This window comes from Aptenodytes forsteri, unplaced genomic scaffold, assembly GCF_000699145.1.
Source record: "Aptenodytes forsteri isolate BGI_AS27 unplaced genomic scaffold, ASM69914v1 Scaffold119, whole genome shotgun sequence".
NCBI lineage: Eukaryota > Metazoa > Chordata > Aves > Sphenisciformes > Spheniscidae > Aptenodytes > Aptenodytes forsteri.
The window spans coordinates 6,246,583-6,266,818 of NW_008796165.1; the positions used below are offsets into that span (position 1 = coordinate 6,246,583).

Here is a 20,236-nt window from a genome sequence, read left to right on the forward strand (position 1 = left end):
AGGGGGGGGGGGGGGGAGTGGGCGAGCAGCTGTGTGGTGCGCTCAGTTGCACTGAGGTTAAACCACAACAACTACCCATCCATGGCACTGGGCTCTTAAATCAAGCTGAGGATGGTGCCCTGACAGAGCAGAGCTTCAATTGCCACATGCAGCTGTGCAAAAGCCAGGTAAACCTAACTACGGCAGTTTCCACAAGGTACAGCTCACCGTGGGGAGGCCACCGGAGGAACCAGGCAGGACTCTGCCTCAGGAGGGCTGTTTTCAGGGTAGGACCCTGCCCCCAAATCCCTTGGCTCCAGTTATACCTGCAAATTACAGGATGCCACTGAGTCCAAATGAATCATCATGCAGGGCTTGGGAATCCCTCCTACAGCAGCCCCGGTCTGTAACATTTGGTTTGGTGAAGTTTTTCCAAGATGCTTCTCTCATAACAGACTTATTTTCCTAATTTTACTTGCCAGCACAGTTTTATCCAATTCTTCCCTTCCCAGAAACTATGATGGATATTATGAAATTTGGAAACCAATTCATAATATACATATATAATTTAATTATTATTTGTTCATTAGTTCAAATATCCTCAAAATAAATGGATTAATGCAGAGATCATGCTTAGCATAAGAACAATACCTTTTGGAGTACATTATCCAGAATATTTTTTTTCAAATTATTTCCTCTCTATCATGTTAGTCTTCAATACGCAGAATCTTAAATGAAGCGAAATAACTTTTGTGCTGTTCTGAGAGCAAATGCACTCCTGCCGACTCTATCATGCCTGTCCTAACCAAAGGTGCATTCCTAAAATTTTGCACTTCAGAATTCATGGTAATATGTGAAAGCCTCAACTTTCATCAGAAACACCCTTCACTTTTATAAAAAGCAAAACCAAGCCCTCAAGGTTTTAGAAAACAATTTGAATTCATGACCCAAGCATATACCAAAAAACCACCCTTAAAATTCAAGTAGTGCATATAAGAATGCAAAATGTATCAATAAAAGGCACTCTTATAATTCAGCGTGTGGAAAAAAAACCGCACAACACAAAACACAACAAAAACCTTCAGGAGAAAAACTGAATTTGAATCATAAGAGAAAATGAACTTGCTTGCACTTCGGCCACAGAAAAGTTTTGGCATTGAAAAATTACTAATTTTCTCAGTACTTACTGCACGAAGAAAAAAAAAACACCCCAGAGAAGAGAGGAGGAATTAATTGTACTTAAAGTAGGGATGGCCTGCAGGGATAGCCCGCTTTAGTGAGAAAGGCCAAAGGGATGCTGGAACAAAGAACCCAAACCAAAAAGCTTTCCTCGGCATCTCCCGTGCCCCAGTTTTCAATAAATCCTGCTGCATGTGTCTGTTCTGTCCTGCTACATTAAGTGCTGGGAAAAAGAAATAACCCAGCGACAAAGGCGGTTTTCAACTTCACCAAAAATGGAGAGTAAAGGACAAAACAAGACTTGCTCTTTATGAGCCAGCTTTCCCAATTGATGCTGCCTGGGAATTTCAGGTAGATGCTCTCCGATGGGGACAGGGAATGAAAGCTCAAACCTCCCGCAACTTAGACGCGACTTTCTATGGAAAGCAATGTGTAAATAGTATTCATTTGCTTAATTTCATTTCCGTGATTAGCACATACAAATAGATGCAGTGGATTAGATCCATGACCCATCTAATCCAAGATCCTGTCTCAAGCTGTGGTCTGTAACTGACGCCCAGGAAAAGTGTGCACAGAGCAGGGCAAGTGGGCAATGATGCCCTGTTTATCCTCCCAGCTCCAGTATACACTGGTTAAGGGACTTCCAAAACTGGAGACTACATCAAAACCATCATGTTCGATAATCTCTGATAAACCTCACTCCATGGGTTAGACAAGCAGTCTTTTATGAATCCCTGTCCAATTATGAACCACCATGATATATTTTCCTACTGTAAAAACAGTTAAGCAAAACTCCTCGGACAGAAACATCAGGCAAGCTTGAGATTAAATAAGCTTGGGAAAATTCAGTCTGGATACACTCAAAAAATAAATACATCAAAATGCACGTATCTCTGCTAAACCCCACAGTCTTTAATCAAAATTCCCACTGAAGTGAGTAGCGAAAGGCAAGTTGTTGCCAAAGTTCATAGTGAGAGCCATGGGATGAGAAACAAAGTTCTGTCAAAAATAAGAAATTGTCAAGGAGAGGGAGCAGGAGGAGCGGATCGGTTCTCAGCACGACAATCTCAGGCTGCCTTGAAGTCGAGGGAGCTCAAAGAGCCACTTAAGCCAGTGCTCAGGATTCTGCTGGACTGGGGCCTGAGCAGTTATTTATACTCTTATCACACAGAAATGTGAATTCCATTGGAAAGGGAAAAAAAATAAAAAAGGGGGAAAAAGGACAGTAGCACGTACTGTCGCAGACTCACAGAAGTACCATAGACATCTTTGTTCTGCAGATTTCACAGAATTTAAACAGGCAGAGGAACTCATTGGATTTTCACTTAATGATTTAAAAGGGTGGTATTTAGCTACACACATAACTCAGGCACTTGTGCAAGGTCCAAAACCAGCCAGTCTGTACAGACACACCACCAAAGTAGCAACCCCAAAAGGTCTGAAACCCCAGACCAGCACCCTGAGCCATGCTCGTGTGCCTATGCCACAGCAAGGTTTGTATTCCCACAGTCACTGCCATCAGTACCTGGGCTTGCAAATTCAAAGGCACTTCAACCACCTCCTACACCTGCGGCCACAAACACACCATGGTGTGAACATAACCCAAGCAGCCCACAAGTTGGGCTGGGAAGGGAACAAACACAACAGTGTGAAAAGCGTTAACAGCTTCACGTTTCTATAATCGGATGGAAAGCAAAGGAGCGCAGCCTGCCCACAGCCCTGCTGGACCCAGACCCATCTCCTACACCAACTCACTGCATTTTAGAAGCAGGTTTAGACAAACAAAAGCCTTTCTGCTTCAAAGGGAAAGACGAAATCTTCCTGCAGGACCAGAAACAAAATCCTGAAGCATTCAAACCACTTTACTTCCAATTATGATAACCGCATAAAACAGAAAAATTCATGCTGTACCTGCTCCAAAGGCAAAGAAGAAGCTCTTGTCTGTGTTCTCCCTTAAAAGCGCCATCACTCTCTTCCCCATCCTCTCATTCCTCTTGTAGATGAGCTCCTGTCTGAAGTAGCTGTCTATCTCCTGAGCCGTCACCTGCTCATGGGGTGGGAGCGTTGTGTTGATAAAGTTAGGGACCTGAAATGGAGAGAGAGAGAGACTGTAGTTCAGGTGACAGTGGTTAAGTAATCCCCAAAACACTGGATGTTTTAATCTAGCCTTATTTAAACCACCTGAGCATCACTCAAAAAAACCCCAAAACAACCCACAACACACTAGAAGATGGGAGCTTGTTGGGAATTCTACAAAGAAAAACCCAATCACCAACCAATACACTTTCTTTTTTTTTTTAAAGTAAAACTAGCATTTTACTAAATGAAACTTAAGTTCATTTTTACTTTTCTCTGTTCCTTCAGCAGAATGTAGTTTTAGGTGTTACATTTGGGTGAGTTACTAAAACCTTTATTCTCTGCTTGTTTAACACAGATCATTGGCTATTTAATACCAGAACAAGTCCTGTAATCTGTTCTCAGCCAAGGTCACCATGAACTTGAGTAAGGACTGCAAGATTTGGCTTGTATATACTCCTTTTTAATAACCTAATAGTTAAAAAAGTAGGAAAGGTTAGCAAATCCAGACATAGGAAGATGTAAACAGGATAAACCCCCGCATCTTTCTTGCAGCTTTAGATGCTATTAGGTGTCACCAGAGAAGACCATGCGTTGCGACACATAAATCCCTGGAACATTCCTAGTATTTCCAAGGAAGGGATTTCCACAAGAACTGCTCCTTAAGTCCTTGTTTTTGTGAGGAGATATGTTCATAGGCACAGAAGAAAGGTTGAAACCCCAAGGACCGTTCGAGTCAGGGCAGCAGACCCAGGAATGAGCCAAGACCCAAGCTATAATGGACAGACAAGCCAGAAGTCTCTGATTATTAGGACAGGCAACTTGTTTTGCATGGTGAGGGTCCAAGGTCTACCATGAGAGTTCAGGAGTTTACGGGCCCTGCAGTGAGAAGTGCTGTAAGTGGGCAGTGTTTGATGACTGCTAATAGGACCCAGGCACCTTCCGGCAATTTTCTGTGCCTCACCACTGGAAAGCAGCTTAAGCTGCAAAACCCAGATTCAGATTTCTGAGTCCCCAGGCACACGTAAAGCTGCCAGGATTTCCAGTGTTAATCTGAGTCGGTGGTAATTATATTGCATGCACAGCCCATAAGGGGAACATCCCTCACTCACTGTGCTCAAATACTTGATGCAAGGACTCTGTTACTTTGGTTAATTCTTTCTCTGGTTTTCTACTATACCAAATTCCTGTACTCATTTTCTAAAACTTGCCTTTAGTCTTTGTTTTTCAGCCCACTTCTTACCCTCCTACTTGGCCACATGATTTTATCGCAATAATTTTTGTCTCTTCCCACCCTCTTCACTCATACTGCCTCTCCAAAAGCTTTCAAGAAGTCTTACGGAAAGAACTAATTTCCATCTTCAGAGTGGCTCTTCTTAAAGCTTTTTCACTGCAGCCTCATCTACAGCTCTCCTAGCATGTGGGTGACCAAGCAGCAGAGATTTCTCACTATGTATCATGCAGAAGGACGAGTCTAGGCCTTGCTCTGGATTCCCACCAAAGGCTGTACCCAGCTGGGTGAGACACAAATGGGCACCACATCTCCTGAGCCGGGGAATCCCATGTGGCTGGAGTTAATACTCCTGCTGACAGCGACCTGCCCCAGCCTATTGGGCCATGTGGACCAGCTGGACCTTTGATTTTCCAAATGACTTCTCAACCTGCTTTGCCAAATCACCGTACTTCTGACAGCACATCCCTCCTTAAGGGTTCAGACGTATTACCCTGAGTCATTCCTTCCTCCGGGCTTTCCAGCACGGCTTGGCTTCGCCAGCATATCTTGTGAACTCCTCAGAGCATGCAAGTACTTTGCAGCTTGTTCTCAGTTTAGCCCTTTGCCAGCACTCAACAAATAATAAGTCCCATTAAGCCAGACCTATCAGACACACCAGTTTTCTGTTAATACACAAGAAAGCTGCCTCGATGTCTGGCAAGAACGTGCATTTGTCTCAAAGGGACGCAGGAGCAGCCTGCTGGCGTCGGAGGGGTAAAACGCTGCTGGCTACGGCAGCAAAGGATGTAGTGGCTTCAATTCCTGGTGAAAGGCAGGGAGAGATTTTTATTGTAGGAATAAAGTCTGAGGAATGAGTAACCATTTTACACTTGCAATAACCTCTGCAACGCAAAGCTGTAAATCAGTTGGTCCATGCAGATATCACAAGCCTCTGTATCTCCTCTGCACTGAGGCTCTGTGTTTAATGGGTTGATGTAGCTGAGCCAGGAGTCAGGGGAGCCTTCAGAGACTGAAATGGAAGGTGAAATTTTTTGGGAACATCTGAAGTCTCAACACTCACATAAGAGAATTCTCTTCTTCCCCGCTTTTTGCTGAAGGGAAGTAAAGGCTGGGAACTGATGGGACCTGGTCTCGAATCACCTGAGATGCTTTGGGGAAAGCAAGGTACGGCATTGCCTCTGAGGACAACCTGCTTTTACACAAAGCAGGAGCAGCAATGCTGGGGGACCGAATGGCTTTGTGCATCTCACCCCAACCAGGGGAAAGTTCTGATGTTGGAGGTCTAGGTAGCCCAAGGACAGAAGTTGTGTTCAGACCGTGACTAAGAAGGTCTTTGCCAAGAAGGAAAGCACCTTCCATCAGCTTGTGCAACTTCATCGCTTGCAATCTTACATCCACATTCAACCTAGTTTGTTTCTCCTCTTTATCTAACCTAAAATACAGTCCACAAAATGGAGCCATTTACTTGCCTTTTTTTTCCCCTCCCTTTCTTTCTCTGCTGCAGGAAAGAGTGTGCCAATGGCAGAGAGATAAATTTAAAACCAAGGACTGGGTTTTGTCAACATTTCTCATGCTGGCCCAAGGAACAAGACAAAGGAAGGCATCACCTATAGAGGCACATCATCAACTACGGGTCCCGCTGCACCTTGTGCATTCCTGTATTTCTAATGACTGCTCCATCACTGGCAAAAATAAAACATGCACGTATGTTTCTGCATGTGTTTGGCAGAGGACAGAAGATAAATGATTGAAGTAAGTATGCCCGTACACAGTAGTGCAACCACACTCTGAGCTATGACACTGGTCCCATTAATCACCTCCGCTCCTCCCTGTGTCACAGTTCCTTTCTACAGTTGGTGACATACACCATGCCTAGCTTCAAGGAGGCAGCTGCTCCTGTTGATTTAAGAAACCCTTTGGATTCCTAACCGCCAGACAGGGATCAGGAAGTCAAGAAACAGTCACACGCAATTAGAAAGCTGTTAACTGCAGCCAGAATTTAAGGGGATTTTTTCTGAAAAAAGAAAATCTTGTTTTAAAAAGATGGGCTAAGGAATGCACCAGAGGGCTGCACCTTCCCTCTTCCACTTTATCAAATATTTCTGTTTCCATTCAGAGTAAAAATTAATTTCAACATTTTAATGATACGTATTTGTTGTTTTGAACTGAGAGTGAATGGATGAGACATTTCCTGTGCCAAAGGGTGAGGGACTGACCTCCTGATAATAGCTACTAGTATTTAAATGTATAGTGGGGTGGATGATGTGACTGTTGAAAAATCCTAACTTCTAATTTTGCTATTCCTCTAGGAGAGCAGCAGTTGGATCAGCAGGAAAACACAGTGCTACCCATCGCCTGGGGTGTGCTTACTTTGTAGTGGATACACATGACAAGACAGAAATAGACTCTTTCTGTCCAGTCTCTGCAAGCCATGCAGTTTTCTGAGAATCCAACCAACTCATATATAATATATATATATACACACACACCACACACTACATATTTCCCATGGAAACTGAATAATATATTTCATTCAGAGGTGTTCAAAAGAAAGAATATTTTGTTTGACCGAATCAGCTAGAACTCCTCCTTTTTTCTATTCCTATTTACTTTGGGTTACAGCTCTCCTATGGACAGTACAGATGGAGCCCAAACTCAGTCATTAGGTACACCCTGCATTTCTTAGTTAAGCTTTTGAGGTTAAAGGAAGAGAATATGAGAACAAAAAAGAAGTTGAGTCTCAGCCTTGCAGAAATTTCTTCCCCTCCACACCGCCTGTGTAATTTTACTTGAGTCAGTATCCCTGATGGAATATATGTGAGGGTAAAGCTCTGCACACACGTCCGAGCTCACAGTGCTGTGGGATGCAGACCATAATTCTTCACCTTTGAAGTCAGTGGGAGCTTTAAGAAGAAGAAAGAGGAAGGATTGTGGAGTGGTTATGACACTACCCTGAAAAAATGGTTCTGTTCCCATGGGCGATACAAATCTCTTGCATGATCACAAGCATGTCATTTGGGTTTAGACCTTCAAAGGAAACTCAGCACTTAACCTCCACTAAGTATCTTTGAAGCATTTGGCTTTATTCCTCCTGTCTCTCAAAAGTCCATCTGTAAAATGGGGACAGCAAGACTTTCCGACTTGAAGTTACATACAAGGCACTGGCTGAATCTAGCTGTTGAAGGACCCAAAGGAAGATCCAAAGTCCAAGATGATGCTCAGCGGTAACCTCTCTTCCCACAAATACTTTGTGGAAGGAGGTTGGGATTCTGCTGCAATCATTAGCATAAGAGCTAACAATATACTTTAGCCTAGAAAAATGCATCAGCCATATCTCAAGATCTCTGCTATGCTGTCAGCTTTGTCTATAGAGACAGAGAGAAAGAAATGGGGAGAAAAAAAAAAGAAAAGCAAAATATATTGGTGCAGAGTCTTTTATTTAGGGCTGCCAAAGTTCAGCTGAAAATTCAGAAACACCAGACTACATTTAAGTACATTTTCTTATTTACTGTTTTTTAATATTTGGACAAATATTCTGGGCAGAGGCATGATGCCAGAGTTGTGAATATCTATGTGCAAATAATTTTTTTGGACACATATAAGCACCATCAACTTTGGTTAGCATTTTTTTTTCCTGCTTTGGATCTATTGGCTACAGTGGAACTGCTCTAGATTCAGTCCAGTATCAAATCATAATCAGATGTGGAGGAATAGTGTTATCATTCCTACTCCTATACACTACATTTCCCAATCCTCTGATAACCTTTTTTTAGCCTCGTTCTGTTCCAGTGATGCTAGCCTATTTCTGGAATGTACATACAAATTTGTAAGACTATGTCAATGAAAGACCAATACTACCAATGTTAGAATAAAGGGCTGCGTGCCCTCTCTTGCCTGGGTGCAGGCAGAGGTGGTCTTCAACCGTAAGTCTATCTGCAGATGGAGAAGAGGAAGCTGAGATAGGGAAATGGGAAGCCAACACCTGCCATGGAAAATATAGTGATCCTAAAGCCTTTCCTGCCATTATCTTCCTATATCTTGGTCAACCCTCTTGGCTTCTGAGACTCCTCTCTCCCTCTGTCTCCTAATCAGCAGACAACTAATGGCTTTCCAGCCTCACCTCCTGTGCAATGTCCAAACTCCATGCTGGCGCAAGTACAGTATCATCACTAATCCTTGCAGGGAATCTCTTAGTAATAAAAATGCCTTATTTCTCCTCTCCCCAGAGCGTTCACCGGCTAAATAGAGAAAATAGGAGGAGGCACACCCAGGGTCACAAGGGACATCTATGGCAAGGCAGAGAGTTGGCCATCAGCTTCCCAAGTTCCAGTCTAGCACCTCAATACAACCCCCATCCATCTTTTCCCGACAGGAGGGCTCAGCCTCCATGCTAGTAATCCTTATCTCCAGTTGTTAGCAGGGAGTTGTTCCCAGATCACGCCAACTACATTAATTTTTTTTTTTTAAACATGATAAAGATTGGGTTCTCTTTATTAGTCTTCTAGTTTATGAGCTTTATGTGGGCAGAGGCCAGAAGACAAGTAAAGGATCATGCTTTGAAGGATTTTCCCTGTACCACGCAGGTCAGGAACTTTTATACGGTTGACAGCACTACGCAAGATAAGGATCTCAAGAGCTGACAGCACGGCTTACGGGGGCTGCCAGGGAGCCAAAGCAGCATCCCGAAACCCGCTGTCTCCTCCAACAAACTGAACGGCCCTAAATTCACACCAGCTCTTCCTGGGTCAGAGGCTGACATCTGAGCTCAAGTTATCATTCGTTTATGGAGGGAGGATACCCTCCTGTTAACCAGCCTTGACAAGGCATTGTGGTTTTTACTGCAGTGCTGCAAAATATACTGCTCTGGACTTGGAAGACACCTGTTTCCCTCTGATTTATGGACCCTTCTGGCATCTGGGAGAGCAATATCCACTTACTGCAGCCTCTGATATGAAGGATTCAAATAGTGCAAAGTGAATGGGCTGCAAGAGCAAGCATCTCCACGAGGAGGACGTGGCTGCTGTAGAGACAAATGCTACTGCCGAATTGACTGGTTTTCCTCCAGCACTCCTGAATTTCCATCCTGACGTAGACCTTCCCTGGCCAAGGAGGGGGGGGTTTCTGGTTAATCTGATTTAGCCCAAAGCTGGCAGCTGCCAAGAAGATGAGCTTCCAGCTTGTTATGGAAAAGGGAAACCAGAAAGGAGCTCTGCAAAATGGTGTCCAGTTCAAGCATGTTGTGATTAACCCATTATTGCTTTCTTTTAAGCACCAAAATTTAAAGTAATATATTAGAAGCCTGAGTGGACTGTAAAAGGAGTCTTTGATCTTCAGGATAAGTCAGTTCCATCACTCCTTTCCCTTTCCCAGGGCAAACATCTACCCAAGATGGGACTTGAGAATATATTACAGGCACATCCAGCACATTTTGGAGGTGTGGTCAGGATAGGTATGTCAATTTGGTGGATTCTGGGCTGCTAAAATGGTTTATTAGAAGCATACCCTGACACCAAACTCAGATACAGACTCAGACTGATTTGAAGGCACAGAAAACTTAAACATATCCCCAGTCTGTGCTCATCCAGTTTTGTTCCCAACCCTTTGCAGAAAGTGGAGCAGTTCCTCAGGGACAACTCTCACTGCAGCCAGAGGCTTGCAAGTTTTGAGCGCACATCAAAAAGCCAGTCACACTTCTCCCACCCACACTCACCCACCAGCCACTCTGCCTGGCCGCAGCCGTCCCTGTGCCACGGAGCCCTTTGGGAAGCACTGTTGGGGTTTGGACCAACTCAGCATTTCCATGGCAGGAACAGATTTTCCATCGTGTCCCTTGGCTTAGCAGGAGTCTGTAGTGTCCCAAACCTCCGAAAGCAGGGAACAGCCCTGAAAAACTGCAAGGCAAAGGGACAGCCAGCTCTCCCTCAGTGGAAAGTGTGGTCTTGTGAACCAGAGGCCTAATGGAGAGGGGCTCATGAACCCTGAACTATTTTCTGGCTCCGATTCACTGCAACTGGGATGCATTGCTGCAGTTTCCAGCATTTCTGCTCTGCTTAGGCACGTCTAAACCTCTCTGAGCTAAAGGCTGATGATCCTTTCACCAAGCTGCGCTGTGCTGATAAGGCCCCCAATTCCTGTCCCACAGGGGGTGTTCAGGCTCCCGGGGCAGCGACTGACAGTCACACCCCCATGCCAGCGAGCCCAGCCCTGCTCTTTTCCAAGACGCTGTTTTCTCCATCTGCTGCCTCAGAGGAAGGGGACACATGGCTAGCTACCCCAGCAGCCTGTCTGCACCCTTTTCCCTGGAAATAGCAATGGCTGGAGGAGGAGGAGAAGAGTCTCCTGTCACAAACCCAGTATTGTAGGGCATCAGAAACCCACAAAAAGAAAAATGCTTTTTGCTTGAAGGGAAGTGAGGGAGGGAAGAAAGTCTGAGAGCACAAGGAGACCCAGTGTAAGAGCAAGCACATTTCTTGGGACCAGCTGTGGGCAGCCATTTCTGGCTGTGAGCTAATCCCTGCCCACCCACAACACAGGTCGGCATCCATATACGTCACAGATACACTGCAGTACACGCCAGCAAGCTTTCTGTAATTGGCCTACCCGATGTAAAGCTAGCTTGGGTACTTCTCAGCATGGTGTGGCAACTTGAGTGTAAAAATAGAGGTCTTTGAAACTGAATTTCAAATTTGCTAGCTCAGCTCCATGAGCGACTGGAGCATCTAAATTTATACATAGAGGAAAATTACAAATAGGAGGAGACGGGGAGGGAGAAAAGTAGGCTGAAAGCTAGGGAAGTCTCTATAGATAGTGCATGATACTTTTAGAAAACAATGCTGCAGGTGACACAAAAGCTGTAGGAGTCATTGCTGGCCTGAGTGTAAACTTGCCTGCAGGCAGGGTGGTCTGCAGCCCCCGGAGCGCCTGGACACCCGTGTCCCTGCAGCTTCAGCCCCCACCGCACCTGCATGGAGACCCTTCCTGGGAGCCCCAAACCCATCCTGCCATTGCTGTTCTCCCAGGTGGTATCTGGCCAAAGGACAGTCGTGTGCCCTGCCTGGTTTCACCTTCTCCCATGCATCTGGGTTGAAGGAAAGCATGTTTTGAAAATAAATAAATAAAGGGGGGGGGAGCAGAAAGGCCACAGGGATGGGCTGTGCATCTCACAAACAGCTTGGGGGGGTGATACTCTTATCCCTGTTAAAAAAAAAAGACTTTCAACAAATCCTTGAGAAGTCATGACCTCCATGTATGTTTTCTATTTCTTTTTCCACACCAGTTAAATAGTTGCTTTCCAAGCACTTAGGGGGAAGGAAAAAAAAAAAAAAAGACAGCAAGCAACACCAACCCCTCCCCCCAGGCCTGCTTCCCCACCCCAACCCCATCCCTGCTCCCCTTGGTAGCGATGCCAAAATATGCAGCCGGCCTCTCTATCTGAATGAATGTTTTGATTAAAGGAGTCTTAACAAAACAGAGTCAGAACAATGATCCCAGCCTCCTTTCTGCGAGCTTCACCCAACTATGCAGTGTATATTTAGGACCAGATTACAGGGACCTGTTCATTAATTGAATAAGGATGACAAGCCTGCAGTGTATGCAAATAAAAGTTTGGGTTTCAGTGGGGATACTCCTGCCCCATTTAAAACCCCTTTAACATTGGGATTTTTTTGAGTCCAGCTTTCATGAGCTTGCAAACATATGGAAAAGTTCAAGTTTTTCTATTTCCCTTCCAAATGCTTTGTTTCCTTTGACAAAGAGTATTTTTCTTCTGTTCTGACACTAAAACCATCGCCTATTATATTGCCATGACACCCAAGTAAAGATACTGATCAAAGGGCAAAGCAGGGCAATAAAGTGAAAAAAATGGGACCAGAAGGTTTGGTTTTGGGGGTTGGTTTATTAAAGCATTGCAATTCTTTTTCCAAAGGTATTTTTCATTTTGTCTTCTGCTACACAGTGGGAGAACAGCTGGTCAGTAGTGGGTACAAACTCAAGTTTGGTTGTTCAGGGCTCTTCATTGAGTTTCTTCCCGTCCCTGTTCAGTAAGATGTTAGGGAAAGCCTGAATGTTTTCGTGAAGTTTGCAATATGATTTTAACCCAAGGCAAGTATGATCCAAAAGATATGGTTGGCAAAATATCACACAACTTAGCAAGGAGCAAAAAGCTGGTTAATAATGCAACAGTATCTGGGCTGGACACGAGATCTCCAGAGCTAACACCACAAGGCAGTGCTGTGTGGAGATGGCCTTCCCCTCCTGTTCAGTCCTAGCAAAACTCCAGGCTACTTCCAATCCAACCAGCCTAAGCTTTGTAGCCATGCTGGCATCTGGAACAAATTGGACAATGACTTTTGAACTAATTTCCATTTTTTTTAAGGTGGGGTTTTTTGAGAGGTCTAGTATAGGACATAATGATGCAGAACATCTCCAAGAAAGCATTTTGAAATGGAACAGGGACCAGTCAGGAGAAAAATAAGGAATAATTCAGATGAAGTCAGTGAAGCAGAGACAAATCAAGTTATCTTTGAAACTGATTTCTTTGTGTCTCAGCTGGTGGCACTGTATAAGCCTTGACTTTGGGTTTATCAGCAATCACCTCTCCCAGAGGAGAGCAGAGAAGATCCAGGCCTGAAGTCACCATCAGAGAGCACAACCAGTTTACACTGGAGAACCTGATCTACAGTGTTCGCTATTTGGTAATGTGCAGTAGTAGCGTCAGACCAAGAAATGTTGTGTCAAGGAGTACCCAAGAACATGGTCTTTTTGGATAATGTCTGATACTAATCCTGCCAAGTCAGCAAAGACAATCAAATTGTCCCCTTGTCCCACTTTTTTCCTCTCCATGTCATAATGAGGTGACTAATGCATCTTCTGGATAAAACACAAAGGGAGAAAAAGCATTTTGTACATACAACACACAATATACTGTTTAAAAAACCTAACAAGTCTTTCTCATTTCTCTTGAACAAGTCTTTCTAAGAAACACTTAATAAACTAGCTCTTTAAAAAGAAGGGACAGTAAATGCTTTACAGCAAACATACAGCAATGCACAGAAAGCAGCATGCTACTGCCTTGAACTCCAAACGTTTTTACCAATCACTCTTTCATACTCTTTAATAGTTTATTCCCTTACTAATAAATGCAGGTAGTTAACAATCCTTAAACATTTTTAATGTAAATCAGCCCTTTTCTGTAGGTGAATATGTTCCTTTTCTAATAACGCAGCAGTCTGACAGAAAAATCTTTGCCTTTAAATGTCTTGTTCCAATTTTTCTCTGACTTTCTCTCCCTCTCCTATTGCTTTCTCCATGGAAACTGGAAAGAGGAAGGAAGGAACTTCCAAGGTAAGACAACTCTAAATGCAAACATGTAATGAAAGTTTTCAAGCAAGAACCTATTTTCAAAACCTGTTGCATGAAAATTAGCTGGGCATGTTCCAGATTATTAATTAAAAAAATAATCTCTGCAGTGTTTTCCCCAGCACTGTCATCGACAAGTAGACTTAACTGTCACAATCTGGATCTGTAACCGATTTTCTGAAACACATAAGCTGAAATATAATATTGCTCCAATATGGAATCTTGTTCTGACATAATATGAAAATTAGACTCTGAAAATTTTGGCTGCACTTCTGTTTTTTTACTTCCAAATGCTCACAATATACCAAGACACAAAGCTGTAACTCAGGTGCAAGTGGAAAGAAAGTACAATCCCACCGCAGCAGATCAGGAGCTCTTCTGAACTATGGGAAGGCAACATCTCTCCAACAGCATCCTGTGCTACAGCCCAAAGAAGAGAAGGTGGGAGACATCCTCTGCTTGCTATCAGGGCACAAGCAGCGATGAGCACACATGTCGCCAAACACCTGGGCAGTGTCAGGACTACCATCAATGTCAGTTGTAACACACTCACGGAAGCGTTACTGACCCTTCACCTGGACCCAGAATGAGAAACTTGTGGGACCAGCTCCCTTGGTGCCCGGGACAACCTTGCACTTGCTTCGCTGGAAAGCCTATAATCATTTTCCCTGGAAGAACGAGAGGCTGTGCCAGTTTGCCTGCACTTTGTTATAGCTGAAAACGATAAGACGCTTCCAAAGCATTGTCGGGACTGCCATCAATGTCAGTTGTAACACACTCATGGAAGCGTTACTGACCCTTCACCTGGACCCAGAATGAGAAACTTGTGGGACCAGCTCCCTTGGTGCCCGGGACAACCTTGCACTTGCTTCGCTGGAAAGCCTATAATCATTTTCCCTGGAAGAACGAGAGGCTGTGCCAGTTTGCCTGCACTTTGTTATAGCTGAAAACGATAAGACGCTTCCAAAGCATTGTGTTACAATAGCTGTGCCTTCGGTTTATGGATTTATCTTCCTTTGCCCTAGATAAAACTCCATTCCTTGGACAAATTAGGTCTGCTTGTCATTCAACACTCTACCTAATGGTCTCAGCTGTGTGTTTCTGCAGTTATTGAATCTGGAGCATTCCACAGATACTTTTCATTGATTTGAGAAGTGAGCCAGAAATCCAGTTGTATTTTATCCAAAATGAGAACGGGCAAGTTAATGATGTAATTAGAATTATCAGGACCCTTAAATCTTCAAGGACAGCTTTAAATGCAGGATGATAACATTTTTAAAGGGGTACATAACACAACCTGGCGATTTATAAACAGCAAGTGCATCGTGAAGTGATGCACTAAAGCTTTTCTTCTTTAATTTAGGGAGGCTGACTACTGACATGGTGTAAGCGTATGGATCTCTAAAGTCTTGTTATCAGGACCTGATGGTTTTCAGACAGTAAACACTCTGTTTCAGCACGAATCCATGGGATTTTGAAGTTGCAGAGGCAACTCAAGATATGGGTGACATCATTCTAGTAAGTTATTCAAAAAGCTCAGTTGTTTCTGATGGACACGGCTTGAAGAAGGAGGTACAGCAAGCCCTGAGCATCCGAAATGGGTTGAGACATATCTGCAGGCTGTGGTGACCGCCAAGCAACTTCATTGCGTAGCTTGCTTTTCTGCATAGGATGAAGCCAAGACCTCACCTCTCGTGGCAACAAGAAGATAGTTAGGTGAGCATAAAGCCCATAAACTGGGGTATTCACTGGCCTAACTTGATTTCTTCATTTTGATAACCAATGATGGCTGGGCCCACTGGGACTCATACAAAGCCTGCTGAAGGCATGGAAATATTCTCCATTATTTCAATGGGCTTTCAATACAGTCTAAAACACACGCAAAACATAAAGGCTCTTTAGATGAAAGATGCTTTCTAAGTGGCAGGTATGACTCTTGAATTGTATTGTTAACCCACAGGTAAATAACAAGTATGCAACCAGTAGGACCTCGCCTGAAGAAAACTGTCTATAAAGTAAGCAGTGTAGCTGCATGCCTCTGATACACCAGATCAGCAACAAGAGAGGAGGAAACATCTTCTCCTGGACAGGAGCCTCTCCTCAGGTCAGGAGAATAGCTGAGGACAGAAGAGGAGAAACAATAGCTGGAGACCACAGGTATAGTTTTTGGGAAGGGTTGAAGGAGAAAGCCTCAGCTTTTCAGTTTCTGTCTTTAAAGTGTACATAGGAATACAAGGAAAGACAGAACCAGCTAATTCCAGGCTGGCAAAGATGAATCTGTTTTACAGAATTGTCCTTAAAATACTGAACATCTCAAAACCAACCAGAGGAAGTAACTGTTGCAAGATATCCCTGAACCCAAAACTCTAGACGTATCGGTTCAAAATGTTTAAATAAAGACCTTTACATCAGATTTAGGGAACAAAATACAAGATAAATTGTTCTGCACCCTACTTTTTCCTCACCAAGGCTTCAGGTCATTAGGCAATTTCTTAACTGTCTGAGGTTAGAAAAAAATATTCTCTGGAGGTAGATCATTTTCTGATTTTGCACTAACAGATTTTTTGCATTTTAACTTATCTGGACATACTGACCTTATTTGCCTTGTGAGGGCGTCAGACAGAATATGGAAGTTAAAGCTGCTGATCTAATCCAATGCCTCTTCACTTGTAGAGAAGTTTTTTTCAAAAGGAGAGAAAGAAACTATGACTTCTTTGAGGGGAAAGAGTCTGAAGAAGAAGCAGAAAATATGCCTATCCTATATTTAACTTAGAATACTTTCTCTTCAGTATCATTTTGACTCTCTGCCCAGAAACTCCAACGTAAGCCTCTTGATTGCAGAAGTCACAAGAGAATCAAGTGTTTGCAGAAGGCTGTAGAAGCAGGAGAGATGTTTCCTATTCCACTTTTGGGTCATAGTCTAACTGAATAAACTCAGCCCCTTAAAATTTTATTAAGTTTAAATAAGGATTTATATGTTTGGAAAAATGGTGCTTGGGAACAAAATTTAAGAATAAGAGAGAGAGAGAAAGGAATGAAGAATGTAATATAACCACAGGAAAGCAGAGGTGTTTCCCCCTTTCACTGTTCTTAAGTAAAATAAGAAAAAAAACACCCTGAAACTGAGGATTTGTTTAGTCCTCCACCGTCATCAGTGCTGATGGCTCTGGGACAGGAAAACGGCAGAGATTTGGGTGCCTGCTCACACCTCTCCATTTCAAGCACCTTACCCTGGCTAAGCTGGGCAGCAGCATCTCCCTGGGGCAGTCCTGTCCCTGTCTCCGACCCCGGGTGCCAAAGGAGCTGTCCTCTGACCTGGTGCCCAAGCTCCTGCTTCAGTCTAGGAAATAACTTTCCCAGCACTTTTCCTCCCACCACTGTCCCTTCTGTGCACCCCCTTGGCACAGACTCAGCCCCAAGGACTCTGCCCTCTCCTTCCAAATGCCGCAGGAGTCAACAAGACTGATGCTGAGAAACTGCAGATTTCCCAAACTCCCTCGGGGAGGCTGAAGAGGCTCAAGAACCCCATCCGTAACACCTCAAGTCAACAGTATTAGTATTTCCACTTCTGGTCCTTCTTTCTGCTCCAGGATCAGTTTTACTCTAAAGGCATCTCAGCATCTTGCAGACAGCTACTGAAGATGCTCTGTCTCCCAAGATTCACGCTAGAGGAATTTAGGAAGCTACTGCACCTAGACATATACTCACCACCACCACCACCATCCCTGCAGCTATGTTAGACTTTCCCAGCTACTTCCCAGTTCATTACAGTGACCTAAACCAATGGATCTGAACTGAGCAAATGATGGACAGGTTCACCTTTATTCTGCAGCTCCCGCTAACCTTCAAGGGACAAGCAGGCACTAGTAACTTTATAAACAGCCCCCAAATGAATCCTCAAAGAGTGAGAGTCACAGCCTTCTGCAGGTCTCCATGCCCCTGCAGGACAGAGCTGAATTCCTGGCCTCCACCGTTCACATAAGCGTTGAGCCTTACGACTCCATTCCTGATCTTTTGTTCCTTTCTATATGATATTTCAAAGTTGCGTTAATGGTACCAGCTGCAAGGACTTATCAGACCTCTGAAGTGCTAGGACAGCAGTTGGATATCATGGAAGAATGGGCACACATTCTAAAAACACTGTGACACTCTTGTCTCCCAAGATTGGCATGGGTACCTGCCCTGAAGTTTAAGTGATGATACATCACTTGGGATATTTATAGTTTTTCTGCACTTGTAGGCCTATCATTTGTTGTCACCTGATGAGACCTGCAATACACTCTCAGCACATAATAAATCCCTGTGCCTACATTTAATGTCTCAAGAGAAAGTTCCCATGGGGGATGCTTCATGTGTAATATTTAAGCCAGCCTAATCTAATTTGGTAACCAAAAGGCAAAGACTGTCTATGGCAGAGAGAGTCTATCATCCTTGCAAAAAACACACAGAATAAACTTTGGAATTACCACAACTGGCAGAAGTTGACCTGAATAGGGAGTTTATTTTAGGTTTTAATTTTCTATTTTGTTCTGCTTGCAATTAAAAATAAATGGTATAAAGCTGGTTTATAAAAACACTACCAAACAAAAAACCTCTCTACCCAAATTAAAAACAACAACCCTTGAGAGGAAAGTACTCCACAACATTTAGAGTTCTGCAGGGACTAGTATACATATAGGGATTTTAATTTTCCATGGCCTGCAAGTGTTATAATCTCTATCAACTGCGTGCACTCTGGGACAATGACTAACACCAGTGCTTGAACTCTGATTGGTTGTTGGCTTCTTTCTTTAACACTGTTTTTAAACTCACATTTGATCCAAGAATTTGCAGGGATAAAGAAGTTTTTACAGCAATCTATTCCTCTCACGTCTAACCCACAGGTCTGTTACAGGACATTGTGTCAACAAATCACAGATGTCTGCGAGTCAATGCAACCAGTGTGAACGGCCACAACTTGTGTGAGGGACAAAGGCTTTATTGATGGAGAAATTACATTGATAGAGATTAAAAGATGACACAGGACATTCAGGTGCCAGGACTGCCTTAATGATTTTACCACTAGTAGTCCTTTCTTTGCATCCATAGCAAATATACCACCACACCTTGCAAGAGTTCCGTCTCCAAAATCATTATGTGTTTATCTCGTGTGCTATGCCTGCACATTACAGGAATAGTTACAACCACTGACTTCTCCAGGATCCTCTAAAGTCATGAGCTCTCTATCTTTTCCAACTTGCACACCCCATCTCTAGAGATGTATTCCTACCTGAGTTGCTTTCTCCCTTTAGTTTTCAGTGCAAGGCTGTCCAGAAAGAACAGCTCTGGCAGCTTTGGTGCTACACAGACTTCTGTTTTAGGACTGCCATGTTAACCATTACGTCCTGCTTAGTCACGCTAAAACAATGCTTCACTCTCTAGGACTGGATTAACTGGGACAGCAAAGGGATTTTATCCCATTCATTACCATCAACCACCCTTTCTGCTATTTGGAAACAATAACCAGATATGAAAAGAGAGGAGACAAGACCATTTGTCCAGAATTTGAGGACCTCCAATTGTCCAAGCTGCTGTACTTCTGCTCCTGTCAAGGGGCAGGCTACTTCTGTGATAGGTGACATGGAAGAGCAGCTCCAGCTGCTGCTGGATGTCTTTTACATTTCTACCTGGAACTTCTCAGAATGATATACAAGACCTCTGGGAAAACACCCATGTCGTGGAGCGTGGCTGGTACAGACAGGTTGGGGCCATCCTTGCTTTCCCAGGTGTTCCTCTGAGAAACAAGTGACCCACAGAGCCCTGTGCAACTCAAGATAGCAATGGCAAGATAAGATGTCTCAGAGACCTCTGCCTAGATTGACAGACTGGGCTTACTCTGTCTCAGTTCTCTCTTGAAGTCACAGTTATCCTTGATTTGTATTTGCTAATGGTAAACCACCATAATGATTTAATAGACTTCCATTGGCAAAACATATACAATACTGTGGCTACCAAAGTTTATAGAGGTCCCCTCCAATGAGTCACTGCACCTGAGACAGGAACATGGGAACATTTATCAAAAGAATGGAGAGGTAGGATATGACATCCAAAGACCAAGTTTCCATAGAATTAATTGGAAAGGAGAAAGAGGAACCTACGTATTAAATGAGAATCTCAGAGTTTGCAACGAACTATCATCAAACTGGTCTGGAAAGCAGATTTCGGCTCCATTGAGAGTTTTTAATAGCATTGGATAACTAAGATAAACAGAGACTGAAGGGCTGCCTGAGACACATACAAAATTATTGAATTATGACATGTTTGAGAAGTTATTTACTTTATAGAGTATTTACATAAGGTTCACTTCCTCTTCATATATAAGCTCAAATATTACAAAGATTCCCCCCCCCCCCCAAAAGCGAGGCTACATAC

The 20,236-nt window shown here is 43.6% G+C and overlaps 1 protein-coding gene across 1 annotated transcript in view; it reads right to left on the bottom strand.

Annotated features, from left to right (window-relative positions):
* The window catches only part of TRABD2B (TraB domain containing 2B), a 298,757-nt gene that overhangs the window by 114,752 nt on the left and 163,769 nt on the right, over positions 1–20,236 (bottom strand). The window contains exon 3 of the mRNA XM_009287478.1: positions 3,070–3,244. Within this exon, the coding sequence (XP_009285753.1) occupies positions 3,070–3,244 (175 nt within the window). The remainder of the gene's footprint in view (positions 1–3,069; positions 3,245–20,236) is intronic.